This window comes from Annulohypoxylon truncatum, assembly GCF_022578515.1.
Source record: "Annulohypoxylon truncatum strain CBS 140777 unplaced genomic scaffold F4807scaffold_49, whole genome shotgun sequence".
Lineage (NCBI taxonomy): Eukaryota > Fungi > Ascomycota > Sordariomycetes > Xylariales > Hypoxylaceae > Annulohypoxylon > Annulohypoxylon truncatum.
This window is the reverse complement of record NW_025953835.1, coordinates 52614-75684: the sequence shown is the minus strand read 5'-3', so window position 1 is coordinate 75684 and position 23071 is coordinate 52614. Positions and strand designations below refer to the sequence as shown.

At 48.8% G+C, this 23071-nt stretch overlaps 6 protein-coding genes across 6 annotated transcripts; 5 read left to right on the top strand and 1 right to left on the bottom strand.

Annotated features, from left to right (window-relative positions):
* Positions 1 to 267: 267 nt before the first annotated feature.
* On the top strand, positions 268 to 1441 carry F4807DRAFT_454293 (glycosyltransferase family 25 protein; the record flags this gene model as incomplete). Its single annotated transcript, XM_048000559.1, has 2 exons — positions 268 to 465; positions 554 to 1441. 2 exons carry the CDS (start codon positions 268 to 270, stop codon positions 1439 to 1441), a joined length of 1086 nt encoding a protein of 361 aa, XP_047849440.1.
* A 535-nt stretch (positions 1442 to 1976) lies between these two features.
* Positions 1977 to 3600, bottom strand: F4807DRAFT_465155 (uncharacterized protein; the record flags this gene model as incomplete). Its single annotated transcript, XM_048002241.1, has 6 exons — positions 1977 to 2580; positions 2636 to 2762; positions 2902 to 3148; positions 3202 to 3272; positions 3329 to 3365; positions 3424 to 3600. 6 exons carry the CDS (start codon positions 3598 to 3600, stop codon positions 1977 to 1979), a joined length of 1263 nt encoding a protein of 420 aa, XP_047849439.1.
* Positions 3601 to 5244: 1644 nt separating this feature from the next.
* F4807DRAFT_300446 (uncharacterized protein) lies at positions 5245 to 9227 on the top strand. The gene is made up of 2 exons (XM_047994925.1): positions 5245 to 8337; positions 8398 to 9227. Exons 1-2 carry the CDS (start codon positions 5370 to 5372, stop codon positions 9144 to 9146), a joined length of 3717 nt encoding a protein of 1238 aa, XP_047849438.1. The 5' UTR covers positions 5245 to 5369; the 3' UTR covers positions 9147 to 9227.
* Positions 9228 to 10162: 935 nt separating this feature from the next.
* Positions 10163 to 11896, top strand: F4807DRAFT_454291 (uncharacterized protein; the record flags this gene model as incomplete). Its single annotated transcript, XM_048000558.1, has 4 exons — positions 10163 to 10206; positions 10787 to 10994; positions 11149 to 11473; positions 11793 to 11896. The coding sequence occupies 4 exons, from the start codon at positions 10163 to 10165 to the stop codon at positions 11894 to 11896; spliced, it is 681 nt and encodes a 226-aa protein (XP_047849437.1).
* A 343-nt stretch (positions 11897 to 12239) lies between these two features.
* F4807DRAFT_300090 (uncharacterized protein) lies at positions 12240 to 14625 on the top strand. Its single transcript, XM_047994924.1, has 6 exons — positions 12240 to 12989; positions 13115 to 13353; positions 13423 to 13450; positions 13604 to 13634; positions 13715 to 14068; positions 14179 to 14625. Exons 1-6 carry the CDS (start codon positions 12977 to 12979, stop codon positions 14384 to 14386), a joined length of 873 nt encoding a protein of 290 aa, XP_047849436.1. The 5' UTR covers positions 12240 to 12976; the 3' UTR covers positions 14387 to 14625.
* A 7698-nt stretch (positions 14626 to 22323) lies between these two features.
* On the top strand, positions 22324 to 22556 carry F4807DRAFT_465151 (uncharacterized protein; the record flags this gene model as incomplete). Its single annotated transcript, XM_048002240.1, has 2 exons — positions 22324 to 22411; positions 22477 to 22556. 2 exons carry the CDS (start codon positions 22324 to 22326, stop codon positions 22554 to 22556), a joined length of 168 nt encoding a protein of 55 aa, XP_047849435.1.
* Between the last annotated feature and the right edge of the window lie 515 nt (positions 22557 to 23071).

The following is a 23071-nucleotide window of genomic DNA, read 5'->3' as shown; positions in this document are numbered from 1 at the left end:
GGTGACCAACGGCCAATAGGCTATTGGATCATCTTCACGGCAATGTGTAGGGTCGGACGACGCTGCTATTTTTATCGTAACAGTGAAGGCAGGCTCCAACTGAGATCTACATTAACGACTTTATCTCTGGCGGCGAGTATTCATTCCCACACCACTCCACCTCTTTCATACTCATTATGTTTCTTGAGAATGCTTTTCGGGATTATCCACACTCTGGCCGGCCACAGATCCTCTGGTCTCGGTTCAAAACCTTGTCGCGATAGCAATATGTTGCGGCCGAACTGGGCAGGCTATGGAACCGTCCAACGTACCAGGTGTGCTGTCATCGCTCTTGTTGTCGTCATCTTAGTCGTGGGACTCTGGCAAAGTCGGGACAATGTCTATGCACAATTGCAGAAACACAAGTCTATCGTTAGTCAATCGAAGTCTTCCCCACGAGAAATCGCAGCGAACTCTACACTTGGAGTAAGTATTTGGCTCTTGGGCCATCCCGCATCATCCATCTCCGTGGCCCTACCCATCCATGCTATTTTGCCCACTGACTTTGGTGTAGTTCCAAAAGATCTTGGCACTCTCGTCGAAGCCGAGTTGGCGAACCCGAGGTCTTGAAGCAGCAGGCCACATAACGGGCCTGGAGTTTACGATTCCGCCTCAGGGGCAGAACTCCGATGACTTGATAAGGGCATTTCAGAACATTGGCGCTGATAGAGGCGCCAAGAGACCAGAATATGGCTCGGCTAGAGCATGGCTTTCACACCTCGATCTTCTGAAGTATGTCATAGCCTCGGACCTCGAGACTGCCTTGATCATAGAAGACGATGTCGATTGGGATGTTCGGATCAAGTCAGAGATGCGCTTGGTTTCCGATAACGTTCGGGCCTATACCCGCGTTAGAGAAGATGACCCTACACCTTTCGGGAAGAACTGGGATGTCTTGTGGCTCGGCCATTGCGGCTCTATCATCACCGATGACATGGCCGAACCTCGTGTCTATGCGGATGATTCGCGCTGCGAAACGGACCTATACTCCGGATGGTCGAAGCGCTTTCTTAGGGAGAAATTGACGGAAGGACATCGTCAGGTCCAAACTTCCATGTTGACGGTCTGCACTTTCGGGTTTGGCGTTACGAAGCATGGCGCACGTAAAATGCTGCCTCTGTTATCGAAAGGAGGCGATGAGGCGTATGATGTTGCGTTGTCTGGATATTGTCGAGACCAGAAACTCAAGTGTCTTGTCGTCAATCCTCAACTATTCAACCACTACGAACCTCCGCCAGACTCGGGCTATCTAAGCGATGTACACGTTGGCGATGGGAAAGGCCAGACGAGCGACGACGTAGATTTTGAGGATAGCATGGGAACGACGGGGAACATAATGAAGAGCGCCCGGTGTGAGGCTTTGTTTCATGAAACGTGCATGAGACCGCCCTCAGACTTATAAAACGGTATGATTATCTTTAGCGTGGCGTTAACCCATATGGACGTAAGGATCATTACATACTTAGGTAGATACCCAGGGGCAGTTACTCGGCCAGGAGGAAAAGGATCTCATCGATAGGTATTTAATGATATTTCCTAGTCGTTAATGCGATACTCAAACTTGGACCATCGTCCACTTAACTTGGTGGACACTTCGTAGGGGCAATTATAATTAGAAAAGGGGCCATCCAGCACGATATATCTCTCCAATCGCAATAATATGCCTCGCTATTACTGTAGCACACTTTCTACTATCTACCAACCAACCCTGTTCTCTATAATATCATCGGCCTCAATGCTAAGAGCTGTCAGAACTGTCAGACTTCTCTACCCAGGTATTCATGTTGACACTGGAGTGTAGATATTGACTAAATAACATGTATCACGCGTGGAGTCTGGGTACAATAGGAGATCCCTGTTATTCGCAGATCGGACACGATATTCCTCAAAAGCAAGAAAGGATGTGTCTTGTCTCATCATTTTAACTTGAGATGCAACTATATCTTTTGCATTACGACATCGTGCCGAACTTGAATGACAGTTTCAGACAAATTTGCGTTAGAATCAAGTTTCTGGCTGTTCCTGTCCGCGCCGATCTCCGTAGTGATAGACGATTCCATCCAGCTGTAGTAGGCCGCCGGCCTTTGAGACGCTATATGAGCACGCGCTGGTGGGGTTGGCGAGATATGCTCGTGACCTGACACGCTTCCCCGATTCTCTCTCATATCCGTGATGCCATCCAAGCCATCTGCGCCGTCACTCGCATGTGCCTCTATATCATCGCGGTAGAAAAGCTTCTCTTTACTCTTCGTATTCAATTGGTTGCTTGCGGTAGAGCTTAAGCGTATATGTCGACTTGCTCTCTGCATAGTGGTTCTACATGCGTCGGAGTGCCTCTTGTAAGTCCCCACTGGCTTGTGAAGGCGGTTCGAGAGGGAAGGTATCCATTTAGAGATAAGGGGTCGCAGTGTAGGCAGGCATGCACAAGTGACACCCGAGCAAAGTTCGACGATAGACCAACTCGATCCCTGTACATTTGCATATGTGAAGTCGCCTCCTAGCTTGAGAAACTTCACACGGACGACAGATATAGCGCAGGTACTGGATCATGGATTAGCTGAACGCTGTCTAATCAATTATCCGTACTGGAACTCACAAGAACCCGAGGCTGAAGATACCTATGAGAACAACGCGTTGGGCTCGAGGCATATGTAAATGCCTCAGTACTGGTAGTGGCAACACGAGGATCACGATATCCGTCATTATATTTCCCGCCGCATTAACTATAGCAGTAGGAGTTAGTAATTTCTCCTCCAAGAAGAGACTATAGAAGTATCATATATGGCTTAAGAGCAGCGGCTTTTCAATCAGCCGCAGGATTGGCTAAAGGGGTGAAAAGGGGGAAGTTTTGGTGTCACGTACTGTACCATTGAGGATAGTGGGAGATACATTTGGAATCGGCCGTTTTCTCCCAAAAGCCATCAATCGGTCGACAGTTAAATATCCCAACAATGACTTGAGAAAGAGACCAGCAACCAATTATGATCATGGCAACAATAAAGGTCCTCCGCATGTTTTTGAGAGAGAACACCCGATAGTATTGCGTCAAGAAACCCAGCTTGACAAAAAGGAGGCCACAGTTGTAGAGTGCGATGGAGACATAGAAACCCTGATTATTGTTAGTACTAAGCATTGCTCAAGGGGGAGAACAAAATAGCGAACCTTCAGATACTTCGTAACCTCGCCAGCGCTATCCAGGTCCCACACATGTTTACCCAGCCCATTGCGCGTATCTATAAGGTATGAAAAGTTGCCGACTTAACATCAGGAGCATTCATCAACTGCTTACTCATACATTGGGAAATCCCAGTGCCTAGGGTGAAGGCCTGAAGATAAGGGGATGGTTAGTATTTGATAAACTAGGTATGGTCATCGTTGACTAACCCAGGCGACAAATATCAGATAGTCATCAACCCCGAGTTGCTTAAGTAAACGCAATCGAGTATAGAAGCGAAGTCCCACCGCAATCGTGGCCACGGTGCAGACGATACATATTACAATGATAAGTGTCTTAGATTTCTCGTCATGAGTTGGTTCTGAAGGGCTTGTGGACGAGTCCATACTGCCAACCCGACATGTGAAAGGAGTCTGCAGCAGGACATAGACCTAGAGATATTGACCTCTACATCTTTGCCGTTCTTATAGGTTTTGGTCGGTTCTCTAAGCATAACGTCACCGGAAGCAGGTGTATACTGACCCGTTTCGGGAGGTGGGATACCTAGCGTGAGGGCCGGACCGTCTCCATCCATATGAAACCCTAACGATCGGAGTTCGGACTATCTCTCTAGATAGGTGGGAAAAAATCAGGTTATAGACGGATGAAGGTTGGAGAGCATCGAGACATGATATTTAATTTCGAGAAGTCTCGCTACCATTCAGCCAACCTGCTTAGCCGGCCAAGTATAGCAGTGCGGGGAGACGAAGCACATGGCAAAGTGCCGCATCACAAACCACGTCGTCACTATACATGAATTATCCGCACGCGTTTCCGAGTCTTAGATAATTCCACACGTCGAATAGGATAACTTCCAAGATATTTAATGCACTCTCCGCACACGTGGCCAGATGCAAATGATCCTGGAAATGCGAACAGCGGTTTATATGAAGGGAATGGTAGGTAATGAGGGAATAAGGCGGCGCTTTTCGAAGCTGGAAACAAGAGGTTTCCATAAACAAGCAGTGAATAACGTCTTGCACAAGCTGAGATACCTACTTGCCTGGTAGGTATCTACTTGTCTACCCCTGTGTGCCTACCTAGGTATTTAAATACGCACACAGATATGTTAACTACCTAGGTAGTATCATCTAGAAAGTCTAAACAATCGGGTTTTGAAGTGACAGTTCTTCAAAACTTGCATTTACGATGAGAAGAAAAGGAGTAAAGATAAAACCCCTCTACCCCTCTACCCCTCTACCCCTCCCCCTATTTGATCGACCGGAGTTAGGTTATACAACCCCGCAATCCTATACTACCTACAAAGGCGGAAGGTGGGAATCGTACCGAGAGGGGTAGACTGGAACCTTTTCGAGTTTAAAAGCGTTTAAAAGACCATCCTCCTCTAATTCTATCTCCTAACTATATTTCCTCTTATACAAATGACATCAAAATTTATGGATAAGTTCTTCTAGACTTACGCGACTTGACTGCATGACTAATCGCTCATTCTCTAAGGTACCTAGGTATATAGCAGAATGTGATAGTGAATCTGATCGTCACTCATTGCCGAACCCGACCGTTAGATCATACTACCTACCACAATGCTTCTCATTTCTAGGTGTCCTACTTGCAGGGACTATTCATACCACATCGTATACTAATTCGTATACTAGTTCCTAATCACTTCTGAAGTGACGAAGAATGATTAGATATATGGAGATACTTAGCTACACATATACGTTCATCGCTTTCGTATTTGATGCAGGCGAATGCAATGTCCTAGCCAATCTTGTAATCTGGGGAATACCCACAGAAGGATCTGCCCGAAGCCCACTAATCTTCAGCGGGTCGGCACGCCTACGGCACGCTAAAGTGGCTGATCCCCGGTTGACTCACGCCGAACAGGTGGGTAATTGGGTCTAGTGGCGCAGCTCAGGATGCAGCCTAGAGTTCCAAATGTCAGGAAGGCAGGAAGAGATGATGAGAGATGTGAATTACTACTTGGTAAATATTTATATTGATACTTCTGAACATAATTACTTACTTCGCTATCCATTCCTAGCTCCCTCGATATATCTCGCCATCTGATTCTACATAGTACCTAGTCAATAACACTCCTTAATTTGCTCTTTTTTTCATTTTCCTAAGCTAAATAGTATTCTTCTAGTGAGCTATGGCTTTACATGATTCCGACGATTCGAGGGTTTCTCTCGACTCTTATGACACGGCGCTGTGTATCATCCCACCAAAACACCTTTGGGCACCTGTAGACCATTTGAGATCGGTCTACGACCCAGCATACAAGACATGGCCGCCACATATCAACCTTGTCTATCCTTTCGTCCCAGTGCATTCCCTCCAGGAAGTTTCGGATTTAATCGTTCACCGGTTACAGAAGGCAAGGTCTTGTTCACCGCATGTGAGCTTCAACCCATCAATGCAGCTACAAACATTAGGCACATTCACCCACAAGAAGAAGGACCATGCAATCTTTTTCAGATGCGACGGAAATCAACAGCGTACGCGCGAGCTCTTACGCCTGAGGGACTTTATTCTAGACACTCTGCAATTGAACCAAGATATACGGGGCCCCTTGCATATGACAGTTGGGCACAGCTACGAAGCAAACGATCATAAGAACAAGGACACCGTCAAAAAGTTCAACCTTTTACCTCCGATTGAATGGACAATTGACAAACTTTACATCCTAATACGGGTTAAGGATAAAGCACGTATCAATGCCGGTCTCTCTAGCCAGATGAGAATTTGGGGGGAGATTGACCTTTCGACCTTAACACTGTTGACGGTGAAGAATCCAATCAGCTTTTACGAGGATGAGGCCGAGGAAGAAGACGAGACGAGTGATCATGCTGCAGATGGCAGACCTACTATTGACTCAAGCGTTCCATTAACTCGTCTTCCATATACTTTCTCCCACGACAACTCCAAATGGATCCAATTAGGGGTCAATTTCACTCCTCGCCAGGCGGAGACAGCCCCGGAATCTTTAGCCGTCGCAAGTTACAACATACACACGGAAATTGGTGACCCCCCAACACGGGATCGATATTCCATTATCTTCGAGAACCTCTTAGAGAAGGAGGCGCTAGCGGACGTATTAGTTCTTGAAGAAGTCACGGATGATTTCCTCTCACAACTTTGCAAGGATAGAAACATTCGAGAAAACTATCTCTTTTTTTCGAGCGGTCCTCCTGATCAAGACGACGTTGAGCCATTACCAGCCCATACTAATGTCGTGGTGCTGAATAAATGGCCATTTTCTTGGGATGCTATATCACTTCCAAGCGGTCAGAGCGGTTCAGTTATTGTCCAATTCAGTACTATCGGAAAGCAATATGATGGAATCTTCCTGCCAGTCGTTCTATCCGCCGTCCACCTTACCTCTGGCCTAACAAACTATTCCATTGAGGAGAAAAAACATGAACTGGCATCTGTCCTCAGTCATATATCCAAAGAACATCGTTGGAATCCTTGGATACTAGCTGGAGATTTCAATATCCCTACTAGTACATACGCTATCGAAACAGCGGTCAGGAGGGAAAACATCTCTCCACATAGCCAGAGTATCTTATTTGAACTTGAAGCGATGCTCATAGATGCAGGCCTAGTGGATACGTATATTTCTTCACGTGTTCAACGTGGCCATCCACCAAATATAAACCGAAAGCAGCATGATATCAACGCTTTAGGGGGTGAAGAGGGCGCTACTGTCGACCCGACAGTGAATGATCTCGCTGCAAATAGCGCTCCCGATGATCTTCAAAAGAGACCTCAGCGCTATGACAGAATCCTGGTCAGAGGTATGGATTTTGCAGTGACGGGCTTCAACATGTTTGGCCAGAGCAAGGGGAGTCTGCAGGCTAGTCCTGGAGCTGATACTAACAGTGATGGCTTCAATGATGACTCCAAGGGACAACTTTCATATGGTAGCGATCACTGGGGAATCCGATGTTCGTTAAGTTGTTATACGGATGTGTTGGGTCAAGTACCTGAAGTCGGAAGGGCTCTTCTGCCAGTGGAAACGGACCCAACCTGGCCCATAGAGGATACATCTGGACTGGCAGCTTGTCTTTCCGACCAACCGGAGTTCCCTTCCGAAATTGACACTGCAATGAGGGAGACTGCTCTGAACTTACTTAAGGAGGTTATAATGCAAGACGAACCTAGTCACACTCGTGGCCTTCCGGCTTTTGTGATAGTGCCCATTGGGTCATACGGACTCGGGGTGTGGACTACAGCCTCAGATATTAACTGTCTCTGTATCGGACCTACCAGTTCAAATATTTTCTTTACCCTGGCTATCCAACGGCTTCGCAAGGCTGCGCCGAGGGGTATCAAGATTCTCCGACGCATAGAAGTTCATTCTGGTACATTGCTCGAGTTAGAGGTAGGGCATATCAAGATGGATTTGCAGTACTGCTCAGCAACTACCATCGCCGAGACATGGCCACGCGCGTTGTCAGTGCCTCCAACCGACACCATCTTCAAATTGCCGCCCAAGGTCCTTGCGAAATTGAAACCGCTGCGTGATCTTTGTCATCTCCAGCGAACAATTCCGGATCTAGCCGTCTTCAAGTTGGCGCACCGGTTTATCAAGTGCTGGGCGAAGCGACGTGGGATTTACGCCGCCAAATTTGGATATCTCGGCGGCATTCAGATATCAGTATTGCTGTCACGCATCTACAAGCTAATATCGTGTCACGGTAGAGCCATATCTGCCCCAACGCTCTTGACGACCTTCTTTACCCACTACGCGGACTTCAACTGGGCGGAACACACGGCTTATGACACGTTCTCCCACAAGACATTAAGATATAGGCGAACCGCACAAGAATCAATGTCGATCCTAGGTTTCTATGGCCCCCATCTGAACACGGCACAGGCCGCATCTGGCCCTACTGTCTATGTCATTTCTCAAGAGTTCAAGAGAGCCCAAGAGCTGTTGTCACATTTTATGACTACGTGGCCGGATTTCCTGGGCGAGGACATAGGCGTGGTGGAATTTTTGATAACGTATAAGATATTTATTAAGATCACTGCTCAGTTCTGGAGCGTGTCTTTAGCGAAGGGCAATAGCTTTGTGGAATGGCTGGGATCAAAATGTGTCTCTCTCCTAGCAGGTGAGTTCATTTTCATTACTGTCCCACTTGGAATTTGACCGTATACTGATGTAAAAACAGATCTCAGCAAGCAAGTACCGCAAGTGAACCCGAGAATCTGGCCAGCACGTTTTATAAATCAGGGCGCTTCCGAAGAGGATACGGACTACGAAGGGCATTATCTCGTCGGCTTAGAAATGAAGAACCCCGAAAGCAAATCGATGAACGAAGAAGATAGGATAGCTGATAGGATGGTTGCTTTGGAGCGCATACGAGCGGCGTTGGATAAATTTCAAAGTCAGGTCGTGAGCGACCCTAAGTATTTCAATCCCAAGTCATGCTGGGTGGGTACAGAAATAGTACCTAGATCCGAGGTTAGGGAACTGCGGCTCGACAATCGAGACTGGACAAGGTATACAGTTGAAGCTGAGGATGACGATATTGGGGATTCGGAATTCTGGGCATCCATGGAAGCAGAAGAGCCGGATGAGCCGCGAACGAAGAAAGACTCGACAGTCAAATTACCGAGCAGGCCAGCATATGAAGGAAAATTTCGGTCGGCTGGTGATGTCCTCAACAGAATACGGTGGGACCAAGGCATGGATAGCAGCGATTATATAATCGGCTATGAAGACCGCTTCTCGGGAGTGATGGAGAGGCCAGTCGATTCGTGGAAGTCGGAGACAACCCATGAGGAATTCATACCGGAGCATCGCGTCCTGTTTTTCAAGCGGAAGAGCGACGGGACAATCGTTTGGGACAAGAAGGAGAGGCGGGACGAGATTTTTGGTAGTGGGGTTACAAGCCTTAGGCACAAACCCAAGGGTTGATCCTACTTAGGTAACCATCGTATGTTTAGTCCTTACCTGGTTTTAGATACCCAGCGTTCGATGATGTAAGTATCACTATTTTCAGCGGCAATCAAAGATCCAACGTACATTGGATGGGTATTCATCGCAAAGATTGCATAAGTTCACAGCTAGTATCACAGTTACATCGTTTGTAGAAGGGGAAAAAAAGAACTTTGTCTCACCGCTTCGATATCGCACATACATATATGGTAAAGTCGGCGCTTATCGAGGTAGCAGCGAGGCAGCGCCAATAGAATGGTAACGCAATCCTTTGAGGTCAGGTGACGGGCGGTTCATGCGCGTTAGGAGAAATGACAAGCTTCAATGCGACGCTTCACGCGCGGTGACTGCGACTCTGTTCCCTGTCGCCACGCCTTAAGTCCCGACCGAATTGTCGACTTTCCCCGATCGAGTAATATTTTTTTTTTTGGGTGACTCCCGTCGCTAACTTGTCTAACGGAGCCCCCGGTGTCGGTGTTGCGATCTTGGGGCGTTTGAAGGAAAAACAGAAAGTCTAGAATCGAGTTCCTATTGGCGTTCTTCGTGCTTCGGGATTGCCGGCGAGGACCACGCGTTGTTATCTTGGCGAAGCGATACGGAGGTCACTGTTGGGTCTTTAGGTAAGTGTGGTTGCGTCCAAAAGGTGATGTTACGTAAGAACTTCGTATGTCTTCGTTTCGAACAGAGGATGTCTCGGGACTCATATTCGTTGGAAGAAGAATCGACTCGGTAGTTGCAATTTACTAGAGTTTGAATAGGGGTATGAATGTACCCAAGTACTCAATAGTTACTCAACAGTCCAGACTCCAGGTTGCTGAGAGGGGCGATATGGAGATGCGGAAGCTAACTTTTATGCCCCTGTTTTATGGACGCAGGGTCCATCTATTATCTGCTAGATTTTGAAATGTGTGTTGTATTTACGAGACTTAAAGATGTGTATCTTATTTTCTAACTACCTCAAATTGTGAGGTGAAGTTCATAAACAAAAGCAAGCCATGGCTGACGCCTTCTCATATATTCCCTCGAGATTTGCTTTTACGTACCAACTGTATTGCTAGTAGATTCCCTTGGTAGTCACATGTAGAGTGAATGCAGAGGAGCAGCGAAGCTGCTGCTAGTATGGGGGAGGGCTTCAAGGTATTTTGATAACGCTACTCTTCTCGCAATCTAAGAGACATCGAGGCGAAGCCTCCTTATATACAACTGCCCACAAGCTGCGAGGCAGCATGTTAGCAGGGCCGTCGCTAAGGTCCTCAGCTCGGGCCTAGCTTAAGCCTCGCTTATCCCCTGATATGTAACTACATAGCAAGCTAGAAGTTAATTTAGATTAGATCAGATGCAATCTCCCGTCGGACACGGAAAGAATTACCCAACATTCTGTTTCCTCGTTTGCAGCAGGTAGGGTTGCATAAAACACGTGTATTACTTTAAAAGAAAGTCAAACTCTAGCAGCAGGCCAAGGAGCGACAAACGAGGTCATTCTTGCAACCTTGACTATCATTTCTAATCCGTCATCCTAATCAAAGTTCCAGATTCGAACTTACCTTACCACCTGACAAACCTGTCCCTGTCGCCTTCGACTGTCCTCCATAGTACGAGTAAGCGACAATGTCCTGGAGATGCCGCAACTGCGACAGACGTTTCGCCTTGTGGAAAGGGCTGTGCCAGCACGCCGACGCCCGGAACCACACGCCTATGCAATTCGACTGTCGCTGCTGCAACACCACCTCACCCAGCGCCGAAGATCGCCGGGCTCACGAGGCGAAGGAGCATAACCACTGCGCCGACTGTAATCGGGGCTTCCAGAACGCGAATAACCTCAGGATGGTGAGAGAAAGAGCACGCCTAGCCTAACCCAGCCTAGCCTAGCCTACCCCCCAACCCTACCTACCTACCCCCAGACCTATCTTTCCCATTACGTATCCGCTTATACCTAAGCCAAACCCAACTAACCCGCACCCTCTTTGCTACAACGCAACAGCACATGCACTCGCGCACGCACCGAGGCGCAGGCCTAAACTGCCCCTTCTGCAAAAAGGGCTTCACGTCGGCGACGGGGCTGGCGCACCACCTGGAAGGGGCGCGGTGTCCGGCCGCCTCGGGCCTCGACCGCGACGCCGTGTACCGCGCCGTGCGGTCCAAGGACCCGGACGGCGTGCTGGCCAAGAAGCTGCTCGGCTGGCACGGGTCGCCCTCCTACGAGGCCGGCCCCAACTCCTGGAACGGAGATGCCTGGGAATGCTACCTGTGCCACCGCGATTTCGTGAGCTTGAAGGGCTTGAATTCGCATTTGAATTCTGTTGCTCGTAAGTGTGATTCCTGTGGAACGAGATGAGATGAGATGAGGTGCTGAGGTTGAGGGATGAATGGGCTTTGGTGAGGAGGCTGACTTAAGTGCCGCGTATACGCAGACCAGCAGGCGTTGTACCATTGTCCGAATCGCAATGCTTGCGGTCGTGACTTCAAGTCTTTGGCTGCCGTTAGTAAGTACCCCCAAAGCCCAGCCTCGTCTTTCCCCCATCTCAGCGACTTGCTTCAACCATACCATTCCTTTACCCCGACATATCTATCCGTTTGCGATACGTTCGTGGGAAGCAAAGTGAATAACCTCCACTGCGACTGCAGTGAACCACCTCGAGAGCGAGAGTTGCGGCTTCTCGCGTTTCGAGGCCGTGCAGAACACCGTGAGCGACATCGTCAGCGGCGATCGACGCCTCACCTTTGGGTAAAAACGGACCGGAACAAGGACGGACAGAGGTGGTGGTCTTAATGCTGAGGATGACTTTTCACTGTAGATTATTGTTGATTAGGTAGGGACAACTGTACCCCTAGGAGCCTGGCGGTTCACCTAGATATCTAAGCTCTGACTATTTGTATCATTACTTCCTATAAAGGCTAACCTGAGGCTCCATTTTTGCCTCGCTCAAGGCTCACTGAAAACCTACATCAGTGAAAACAGCTTAGTTCTAGATCTACAATGGGTACTCTAGCTCGGCTTGGCACGGTAGTTCTTCAAGTGCCGAAGGATGAAGATGAGCTCCATTTTTGACGATCCACCGGGGGCCGTCTCCTATCCAAGTATCACATCACCCGCTCCAAGTCATAGGAATGTATACCTACATTAACGACAGAGCACCCCACCCTGCAATCAAGCTTTCTTCGAGTTTCCCGAATTCCAATATAGGTATCGAAACAGGGTGAGATACGTACATGGGCATTTCTAAAGACGTCTCAGTTAGTTCTCTTCGTTTTACAAGAATCTGACCATTTTCCTCCGTGGATCGTGATAATGCACTTTCATTGCAGTATAAACGGTTTCACTAAGCGGGGTAATTCGCTACTCTCGTACGTCGTCGTATAGCTTACGTGCATAACTCCGAACGTGCACACCAACAGACATAAGCGCCAGGTACACGTACGAGGGTGATGGCGCGGAGGTGATAACCTTATCTAGGTGATCTGTGATCCCTACCTACTATGTAGTACATTCGGAAGCATCGGAATTTTCGGTCCCAAAGTCGTACAGCTTAATCGGGGTGTGTGAGCGTCGCCGAAAATCACGAATGGGGATATCGTGGGGTAATTCCGATGTTGCCAGGGTGCAGTGCAATTACACTCGTAGCACCTGAGTCGGGATGAAGTTAGGAAAAGCAAGACGAGTCAAGGAAGAAAACCAGGAGAAGACCCCCCCGATCCGAAGACTGATCGTTCCTATTTCAAGAGATTTATAGTCTTCATTGCGCTTCAACCTGAGCAAGACCACAGAAGGAAGAAAACACGAGACGTAAGGAATACGTAGAAGTACTGCAATGGCGTTTGAGAGTAAGTTAGCGATTTCCTTTGTCCCCCGATGTATATACCGGTTAGCCGCCCGAATCGAGCGAACCATGGGCGGGCAAAAGGGGGTGGAACCAAACCGGTATCTAATGATTTTGTAACGTGATCAGGGCTCGTCCGGTTTATCCCCCGCCGACAGGTTTCCCGGCCGTTAATCGGGCAACCCGTCGATCGGCTTATCGACGTCGGCAAAGCCGTCTACGAAGGCAAGGCCGTAGAGGTACGAGCTTTCAGCGGAACCTCGGTCTTGAGCCCCGGGTCGCCGACAGACCAGATAGAAACCATCGACCGTATCCTGTCGCCGCTAGCTAGAGAAGAGGTCGGGACCATCCGATGCATCGGTCTGAATGTGAGTCTCTCGCTATCACAGGACATATCGTGAGACCAAGGAGGAAATCGACGGCTGATGAAAGTTTAGTATGCAAACCACGCTAAAGAGGCAAATGGTAAGTAAACGCTATACTGTTATCTCCGTTCTCAGGTCCTGAACCTAGACGAACACGGCCGCGTCGATAGACAGCCCTCGGTTCCGAGGCGTCGTGTCGCCTTTCCTAGCATATCGATGAGCAAACAGCTACTAACCCGAAACGTCTACTCAGTCGAGATTCCTAAGATACCTATGATGTTCATGTAAGATTCGGCATTCTAAACACTAACGCACGATGCACGTCGACGGCAGCTAAGGCAGTGTCTGACATGCATTGCATCAGGAAGCCCGCTACGGCGCTAGCGGATCCCTGGCCGGCTCCCACCATCATCCCGAAGCACACTCTGAAGGATGACTGCGCGGACTACGAAGCCGAGCTGGCCATCGTGATCGGGAAGGCCTGCAAGAACGTGAGCGAGGCAGAGGCCCTGGACTATGTCTTAGGCTACACAGCTGCCAACGACGTGTCAAGCAGGGCCTCACAAATTGCCCAGTCCCAGGCCTGTTACTCGAAGGGGTTTGATGGGTCCTGTCCCCTTGGCCCCGTCCTCGTGTCCGCGGCGGTCATGCCCGATCCTAGTGCCTTCACTATCTGCGGGTTGAAGAACGGAGAGGTGATGCAGAATTCCGCTTTAAGGTAAGCCGCTGGAGAAGGCAAACTCCCCAAAAAGGAAAATATGCTAGCGTTGCGATGTAATAAGCTCTTGCATGGAGAAAGAGGGTGCGTTGGCTGACATGATTGCGCAGTGACATGATCTTCGACTGCGCGAAGCTTGTGAGCTTCCTATCCGAGGGCACCACGCTTCCTCCGGGAACAGTCATCCTCACTGGGACGCCGGCCGGTGTAGGTTTCGGGAAGAAACCTCCAGCTTATCTCAAGGACAAGGACGAGTACGTGGTTGAATTGCTCCCGCATGTTGGGAGCCTCTACTCGGCATTCCAGGCCGAGAAATAGCGGTCTAGATGTCGGCTACCATTCAGATTACGGGAGCAGGGATGAGTTGGGAAGAAAAATGTCCGCATCACGATATTGTTAGGCGATGAGGTCTATGCAAAGAATAGACACAGAGCGCAGAAAATGTTGCCCGACTGAAGTAAGGGTGGGCCGCGAAATGCCATAGGCGCTCATCGGGATTTTCGATGCATTTCGGGCTTCACCGGATTTGCTTCAGCCTCGCGAGGCAAAGCAAAAACTCTCCGAATACGGAGCCGCGTCAGAGCTGAAAACAGCAGTTCGTAATTTAAATAAATGTTCCGTTCTGTGCCGCATAAATTTTTGCTTGCCGATATTCGGCAGTCGCATATGGTGCTCAGTCGCGTGCGCTGAAAAGGCTCTCTGACTGGCTCGAGCTCGTTCGACGTCCGCGAACCGTAGGCTTATTTGCGTAGCATTACTAAGATTTAACGTCGAATCTGAGTCTGACAGGGTTCATATGCAATGGAACGTCCGGAAGAGCGGATTTGACTTGCCGGATGCAAAGAGAACCGCGAAGTCGCAAAACGACATTGACTTCGAGAAGGGTCAAAGAGCGGCATCCATCAACTCGGTCTTAGCCAAGCATCACGATCCACACACCACCATGAGGGATATATATTGGTTGATACCCCAATGCAGAGTCACCTTCGTGCCCTTACGTCCTGCATGACACCCTTAAGTCACCGGCCAGTCTAATGAATCGGTCCCTTGACGTCGTGCAACAGAAACAGATCGTTGACGATTGGCCGAGCGCAACTGTTCTGGAATATGCGGAAATTATGGTTGATATCCCAATGGCCAGGAGATTTTCATTGAGCTAAATGAGACAGACCTTTATTTCATCTTCATTATCCTATTTCTCCTTTTCGTAGATACTCGTATGATTCGATCGCCAAGGGCGCTGAGATGCCCATCTCCTGAGATTGTAGACGAGCGGAACAATTTAGGAAGGCGGACGCGTACGATCTGATACCCAGAGTGGATGTAAATCTGTGACATGGCGTGTCTGCAAAGCCTAACTAAAAAAGACGGCTACGGTAGGGCCAGCCAGTGCGAATTGAGAATTTGTTTAGAAGCCGCATTAGCTGCGAGGCCAGATTGCTGAAAGGTAGGTCAGGCGGGGTTTTCTGAAAGTTGAAAGGCCTCTGTCCATTCATCGACGGGGGAATTCGGAAATAGATGGGGGATCGTCGCCAGCTTCAACTTTGACTGCGCAAGGCGTCGAAACTCGATGTTTGCTTAGTTCTCATGACAGTTTATTAGTGCCACAACCAAAGATTGTGCCTATCAGAGGCGGACACGCAATTAGGATGCCCAAGGTCATTCTCCGTGATATCTTTTAGCCTCATGTTTCCATCTAAGTGACGTAAGGCCTTGCCATAGAGAGGGTTTGAAATTAATTAGACTGTATTGCGTGATGCCATGCTCAACTCAGTCTGCCTCGTTAGACGGGGTCTGAATTGGTTGTCGAGATGTAATTCCTGAAGCGCCGGCCATCACGGCCTAGGATATAGGACAAAATGGCCGTAGTCGATCGGGATTGGACAAGTCGTTAAGAGTGACAAGGGCTTGAAGATTTTTCTGCATTTGTTTTTTTAGAGACCCCTGGCCTGTAAGTACAGACGGTTCTACCCGCGATAAACCGTTGTGGAGCTGAAGCACGTTTTCGCCAATTTGAACAATTCCGATAATTCGACCGTGATAGCGGTCTTTCGATGATGATGTCACAGGCCTGTAGATGTCCATGGAGGGGAAGTTGTTAGCGCCGAATACCTCCTTGGCATCGTGGGATGAATTAATAGGTGCTATAGGTAGGGGAGAAGGAGACGGGGCCGAGGATTCTAGAATGCCGGATTTGGGTTAGGAAAAGGGATGCCGTTACACTCGAAGTCGTTCTCTAATATCCTATATCCTAGCCCATATTCGAGCCGTTACTTGACGAGGGCCAATGGTTTGGAATTATGTAGGACAAACGTAGGCGAGTTCCTTTAAGGACATTCGTAAGACAGATACAAGATCGTTCGTGGCATGGCCGATCTTTCCGAGGGAACTCGTTTCATGCCTCGTGGATGCCACCCTCCGCTATTGACTACGTCCAAGAACCAGAGTCAAACTTTAAGAGAAAGAGGCTGTTACGAGCCTTTTATACTCGATATATTCGCCAGAGATCAAGTGGCGAGCACCTGTGTTGGCATGGGAGTAACCGCTCTACCTGTCTAGTATTTAGGCGTGTATTGTGGTGTCAAGGATCCAGCTTAGAGCCCAAAACTTGGTGATAATTCAAACTTGACGCTTAGGGCGTCTAACTGCAAATGCAATAGATGTCCAGATAGGCAGCAAACCAGCAGGATTTTTCAGGATTCAATCAAGCGTCGAGATTGGTCGGGACCGAGCCTCATGCGATTGATATTAATTGCCCTTCTCCTGTAGATAGATGGTAGAAGAGAAAATTTTGCCATTGGACATGATGGTTGAATTGTCAACCATGCAGCCTGTCTCGGTAATCTCGGTAGCAGTCAAAATTGACTTGCCTACCTAGGCAGATAGGCTCTCGAGTTTTTTTTCCTTTGACTGAACTTCTTAGAAGCCCGATGCGCATGATGTGGTGTCGATCCGGGAGCAGACAGGTTGGGCCGACGAAGCACGATGCCTCACAACCTGCACAGCCGCAAAACCGGACCTATAGTGATGGGCTGACACGTACTTCTGCGTCGATAGAATATCCTAGGGATGCCGGATTCATACGACGATCCCACGATCCCACGAGCTTAGGACTATAATAGGCCTTCAGTTCTTCCGGATGCATCTTACGCCAATGCGGTAAGCAAGATATTAAAAGGATTACATAATTTAATATACCAATGGCACGACAAGGCCAGGATTGCTGAGAAATAAGACGGTAATATTAGCCAGTGAAGGCCATCGTTCGAGCGACGGCACGGCGGCGGCGGCACCACCTAATGTAGATTGATCGACGTAGAATTACATGCATTCCCATGCACATCGTGCAGGTATATGTAAGTGTGACGTTGGCAAAAACGTGGAGAGGCAGATAGACGATATCGAAATCTGCAATCAAGGTCATCAATGGCGTTATTTTTCAAGAAAGGATTGCAGTAGGAGCCGGAGGACTGTCGGTGAATGTATAATATATAGGATATAGTAATACCTAGTAGATGATAATAAAAATATGGATTACCTACTACCTAGTAGTAGGTAGTAGAGATAATAATACCAGGTATGCATCTAAATAAGATGGGGAACCACGAGGTTTTAAGTTTTATGCTATAATGGGTGTTATCCTAGTATGCGGTGCCTAGGCTAGTACCATACCTCTGGTACCTATAGCATCCTAGTTCTCCTAAGCAATTGTATCATTGCGCCTTCCCCCAGCACAGATATGACCCGATCCGGCGGGCTGAGTCTGAGGCGCGGGGTGCCCCCAGGCAGTGCTCTCCAAGATTTTGGCTGGGGACTACAGATGTGAATGTACTATGTATCGAATATACATACACCTAACAGGATAGGTATTATCAAGTGCGCGCTAGTGATTCGATGTTATCTTTCTAGGGTATACAAGGCAACAATGCAGTGTAATAGTGTAATAGTGTAATTGTAATAGGGAAGGAACACGACGTTCTATTCTCTATGCCTTATCTACATAGACTGTTACCACACATACGCACTCTATATATATGTCATACTCATTCTTGTGTGTGATCTTCACACCCGTGGTTTATACGCCATCTTACGAGTTCTGTGCGATGTTTGATGCTAGAGTACTTACACACAGACCCAGGGCCACTGCAGAATCCGATCACATGTAATCGGGACCACTTCGAGGACGTCGCGTCGTCGATAACGAATCTGAACTGGAAATCATGATCAGCGCACCCCCTCACGTTTTGTAATTCAGGCATTCTCGGCGTCCCTTTGCACGAACTCGTCGTTATTCTCGTTCACCGCCTAGGTGATGACGCCGTTACTGATCAGTCTCCTGATTTCGTCAGGTCGGTTAAAGCCCGCTGATTGGAGCTTTGCTCCATTGCCAAAGCGCTAAACCGGGACGATGCCCATCATAGCGCCACGGCAGTAGATGTCCTAGGTTCTAGCCGGAGAAGGGGGCGGTTTCGGGTCGCCGGCTACATTCATACTCTCATCCTCCCATCATCCATCATCCATGCTTACGTACATGGCTTAGTTTAGGATCAGTAGGTACTCGCGGCGACGAGGGCTGGACCTCTGCATATGCAGCAAGGCGAGAAGTTGGAGATGTTGCTTACGCCTAGGTAATGCTGGCAATGCTTTTTTTCTTACCCTCTGCTCTTCAGCCAAACCATTACTTCTGCTTCGAGGCAGCCTCTCTCCCGATTAGAGTGCGGGCTAGCCTATTACGTGCGAACGCATTACCTGTTTAGGGGCGCTATCGCGACTTTCCAGATGCGGAGAAGGGGGGTGAATAACCCGTTTTGCCCATTCGGACAAGACAAGGAGTTGATTGGATGCCGCCGAGATGGGATTCGAGCACCATTACATGCTTCCTGCGGTAGTTTGTGTGTACATATGATCATCGTCACCGTTGCGCCGTAGCAAACGAACGTGTCTGGATGATTAGCTATTAGCCAGGGCATCTCCCATCAGATTCGGAGCGCCATTCTTGTATGTAGCTATAGCGAGTCGCATCCGACGGTGCAGAGGTTCATCCCCGCTTACTATGTGTCCTTACTATCCCCTAACGCTCCGAACAATGTGGGTATACGAAGGGTTGGCGTAGCAAAGCAGATGGAACGGCACGAAGGAATACAACGTTGACTTTGGCAACGAGACTAACCTAGCAGCTATCACAATCGCGATCCCCTGGCCTCGTCGATTGTGGGTATTTGCCAACCCCGTCATTCTCCTCTTCGCACGAAAAGGCCGGAAGAGATCAAAACTCTGAATCCACTTTCGCGTCGATCCTCAGGACAAACAGACAAGCTTGACAAGCTTGATAAGCTTGATCGGCAACATCACCTATCGTATGCAACGCTGAAACAACGCCCGCTATCAAATGACAGTCGCACGGCGGCCAGGAGGCGCCTGCTGGGTAACCGTCCAAGGGTCCCGGGCTTGCCCAAGGTAACAAACGATGGTGCGCGCGAATGCCGATGGTACCGAGGCCAAGCCACTTACCAGACCAGCCCGGGGACAGAGGTGCGATTGACGTAGATACTCCAAGGTAGGGCTTACCATCATCTGCAGTAGAGCGGCACCAATGACCCCAAACTCGGTTTCGCTACCCACGTGCTCTGCTCACCTCGCATCTTCAACCTAGTGAGATTGCGGAATCCTTACGAAGCGCACGGGATAAGATAAGCGTGAGGTGCCATACCGAACTTCGGACGCGTCGGCCCGCATTCGATAGTCCTTGACGCTGGGCTGGCTGGGGCGGAGGGTCTAAGGGTCATGAATTGAAACTGCTAGTAACGTGAGGATCGTGGTAGTGGGCGATATTATACTCTCGACAATCAATATGCCGAGATGACGTCCCTTCCGGCGGGGGTGATGTCAGATACCTACTAGGAAATCGGTGAACTCTTTCTGTTCGACAAAACGAGGGGCATCGAGGGGCAATCGAGTCGAGGCTCCACGATGTTCCATGGCCTGTGTGGCCTGTGGTCTGTGATTGTGACTCAGGAACAGCTGGCTCCTCCTAATGGCCGCTTACTGCCAGCTTGTATGCAAACAGCAAATCACTTAACTAATCAATCGCCAAGTGCAACTTCTCGGGGTTGCCTTGTGGCCGTCTCTACGGCGTCCAATTGGTCGCACGCTCATGCTGAGCCCACAGGTACAGGCAAGATACCAAATAGAAACTCAGCTAACTAGGATCTGGTGCGAGACCTTGCAGATTATCATGTCAAGAATCCAGCACTTCGAGCCATGGAGATGCAAAAAGGAAAAAGGAGACATATTTACACGAAAGGGCTTATCTCACTTATGACCTGTATACTTCGCCAACCGTCACGAAGGGTCTGACTTTCTCAGCAACTAACGCCAAGAGTAATAACCCTATGCATGCAGTCATCCCTTCAGTGTAGCATACGCCTCTCTATTTGGAAACTGTATACCTGCCTGTAATAACGAGGCATGCTGATAGTGGCTCTCTCCAGTCCGAGATCGTACCGTTCAATGTCTCGTGGGTTAACTTCGGGATGCGGTATCTGTCGTATGAGACATACAGGCTATAGGTGTTGAAGCTAAGAATAGAATCGTGAATGTACTTAAGTCCACATCCCTTGGCGTTATCGACCGGTTCCGTAGAGCTGGGCTAGGCTTCGAGCTAGACCCTACCTGCTGCGAGCTTTTGCTCGTATCGGTATTCGAATTTTCACTGCGCTGGAGCGTCATGCATAATCTTCTCAGACCCTCGTTTTCTTTTCTCTTCGCCGGTTTCCATAGCTTCGCTTCGCTTCCTTTCTTTCCTTTTACGTGCACAGAAAATGCCTTCGGCGCTCGCCTCCGTGGGTTCTGGTACCAAGCCCTCATTTCCCCCTCTGCCCAATCCCCTCACGAACTGGATCGGACGGGCATATTGATAAGGTACCTTGCAGGAAATAAGGCTACAATTAGAGGTGCACCATGTAATTGACATGTCAGTCCATGACTTAGCTCTGCAAGTCTTTCACCTTAGGTACAGCAGCTAGCAACTACCTCTTAGGGTATCACACCCATGGTTACGTGAACAGGCGTGTAAGAGCGTGTAAGAGCCGCATCGGGTTAGTCGTCACTGGTTCGTTAATCGTGTCGAGGGCACTATCCGGTCTGTTCGACGATAGGTACACAACCCCGATAAGTTGATGGACATTTCTATATTGAGGATGCCGACTTGGCCAATGGACGATCCTCGCAGAGATGGGCCATCAAGGTAGTAAGGTAGCGATGTATCGAGGTGAAAGAAGTAACAATGCTCGTACCAAGGTCGGGATTTACGTGCTGCGATACTTCGTACATAGCGATCTGTTTGCGGCACAAAGTGCATCTGAGCAGTCAGCAAAAATAAAAAAAAATCCCGTTCCCTAAGAATAATCCCCAATGCCTCGTGACCCTAAATCATGCCACACCGCTGGATGCAACGGTATCTAGGTACCCATATTCATATCCCTCTTGGCCCTAATATTCTTTATTTTTGTTCATTTTTAATATTTTTATTTTTTGTTTTTGTTTGACCCCCCCCCCCCCCCTTTTTTTTCGTCTCTACTACTTCCCCTCTTTTAGTGAGGTTATGCAAAACCCACATATGTGATCTTGACGAGATTGGGCAGCTTTTTTTTTATTTATTTTTTTATTTTAGTTTTTGTTTTCTGTTAGCCTCTAATTTATCGATTATTGTATTTTTTTTAGCTCCCTTTTTTTCTTTTTCTTTTCTCCTTTTCCTTCTTCGTAGATTCCCCCCCTACCCCTGGCCCTAACCCCCGGTCCCTGTGCCTTGACAGTTGAGTGGATGGCCTTGTCATTGTCTTCCATCATCGAAGGGTGAAAAACTGTTCGACCACCTTAGCTAGGCGTCCATGACAGGCACATATATAAAGTTGGTCCCATCCCAACTTGAATAACCCACCCATCCTAAGGAGATCAACAGTCTCACGGGCTCTAACTAAATACTTAAAGGGCTGCTTTCCCGCTCTCTATCATACTCTTGATATATCCACTTAGTTAAACCAAACTCAAGAAGACTTAAGACAACTTACTATTACCTTGTTACTACTTCGCAACTCTTGACTCAACTCTCATCAACACTTCATACCCATACTCATACTCAGTAGAACTCGTCTGCATAAACGAGACGCGGCTCATTGATTAAGAGTCAAGACACACATACCGTCATAAACCAAGACAACTCAACCTAAGCCCCTTTCGGCCTCCTGTCCGTCACCATGTGCGTCAAGGAGGATCAACCTCTCGTCGACCAGTGCTGCACGTTCTGCTGCAAGGCAGTCGACTTTGGCACCCATGACTACTGCGGTAACAACTACGCCTGCCCGCGGTGTCCCGATTAAGAGCCCCTTTCCCATCCTCTCGGAACGCAGCAAGCCACTGGGGAGCCGCCGCGAACACCGTCTGGCTGGTTACCCTTCGGCTACTGTTTCTCCCGGTTCAACACAACTAAGACATCACATCTCTCTCCTCTTCTCCATCTCTTCCCCACAATAACGACGACGACGACAACGACGACAACGAGACGACATCATCACCGAGGGCCCCTTCTCACTATTGTGTTGTTTTTATCTTTCCTTTTATATAAACTTCGGCGCCACTCCTTTAGCTGTGTAGATCCGGCGGAGAAGGGAAGAAAAGAAAGAGATCCGCCCCCCCCGCGAAGGATAAGAAAAAGGCCGAAACAAACGACAGGCAAATCCCGGCAACCCGTTTTCCATCCTTATATAGGTTATATACCGGCGGCGGCGCGCCAAAAACGCACCTCTGTCACGTACTGACTCATCATCCGCTCTACTGTCATTACAGAGTTAACCTACCCGGCGAACTATGGCCTTGGTTCGCCCACCCCGCATGCAAGGCTGACGACGGGCGGGTCGCGGCGTTGCTATGTAGTTGAAGTGTGCGTTGCGCGCGCGCCCGTTTGTGTGTGCGTGCGTGCGCGTGTGTGACAACCTTGCTTCAGGG

What these genes read in the sequence shown, in the direction of transcription:
- F4807DRAFT_300090 (XM_047994924.1), top strand. An exon ending in CCACGCTAAAGAGGCAAATG is followed by an intron (nt 13,451 to 13,603) that starts GTAAGTAAACGC and finishes ACGTCTACTCAG; the next exon opens with TCGAGATTCCTAAGATACCT. An exon ending in ATGCAGAATTCCGCTTTAAG is followed by an intron (nt 14,069 to 14,178) that starts GTAAGCCGCTGG and finishes ATGATTGCGCAG; the next exon opens with TGACATGATCTTCGACTGCG.
- F4807DRAFT_300446 (XM_047994925.1), top strand. Translation starts at nt 5,370, where the DNA reads ATGGCTTTACATGATTCCGACGATTCGAGGGTTTCTCTCGACTCTTAT. An exon ending in ATGTGTCTCTCTCCTAGCAG is followed by an intron (nt 8,338 to 8,397) that starts GTGAGTTCATTT and finishes ATGTAAAAACAG; the next exon opens with ATCTCAGCAAGCAAGTACCG.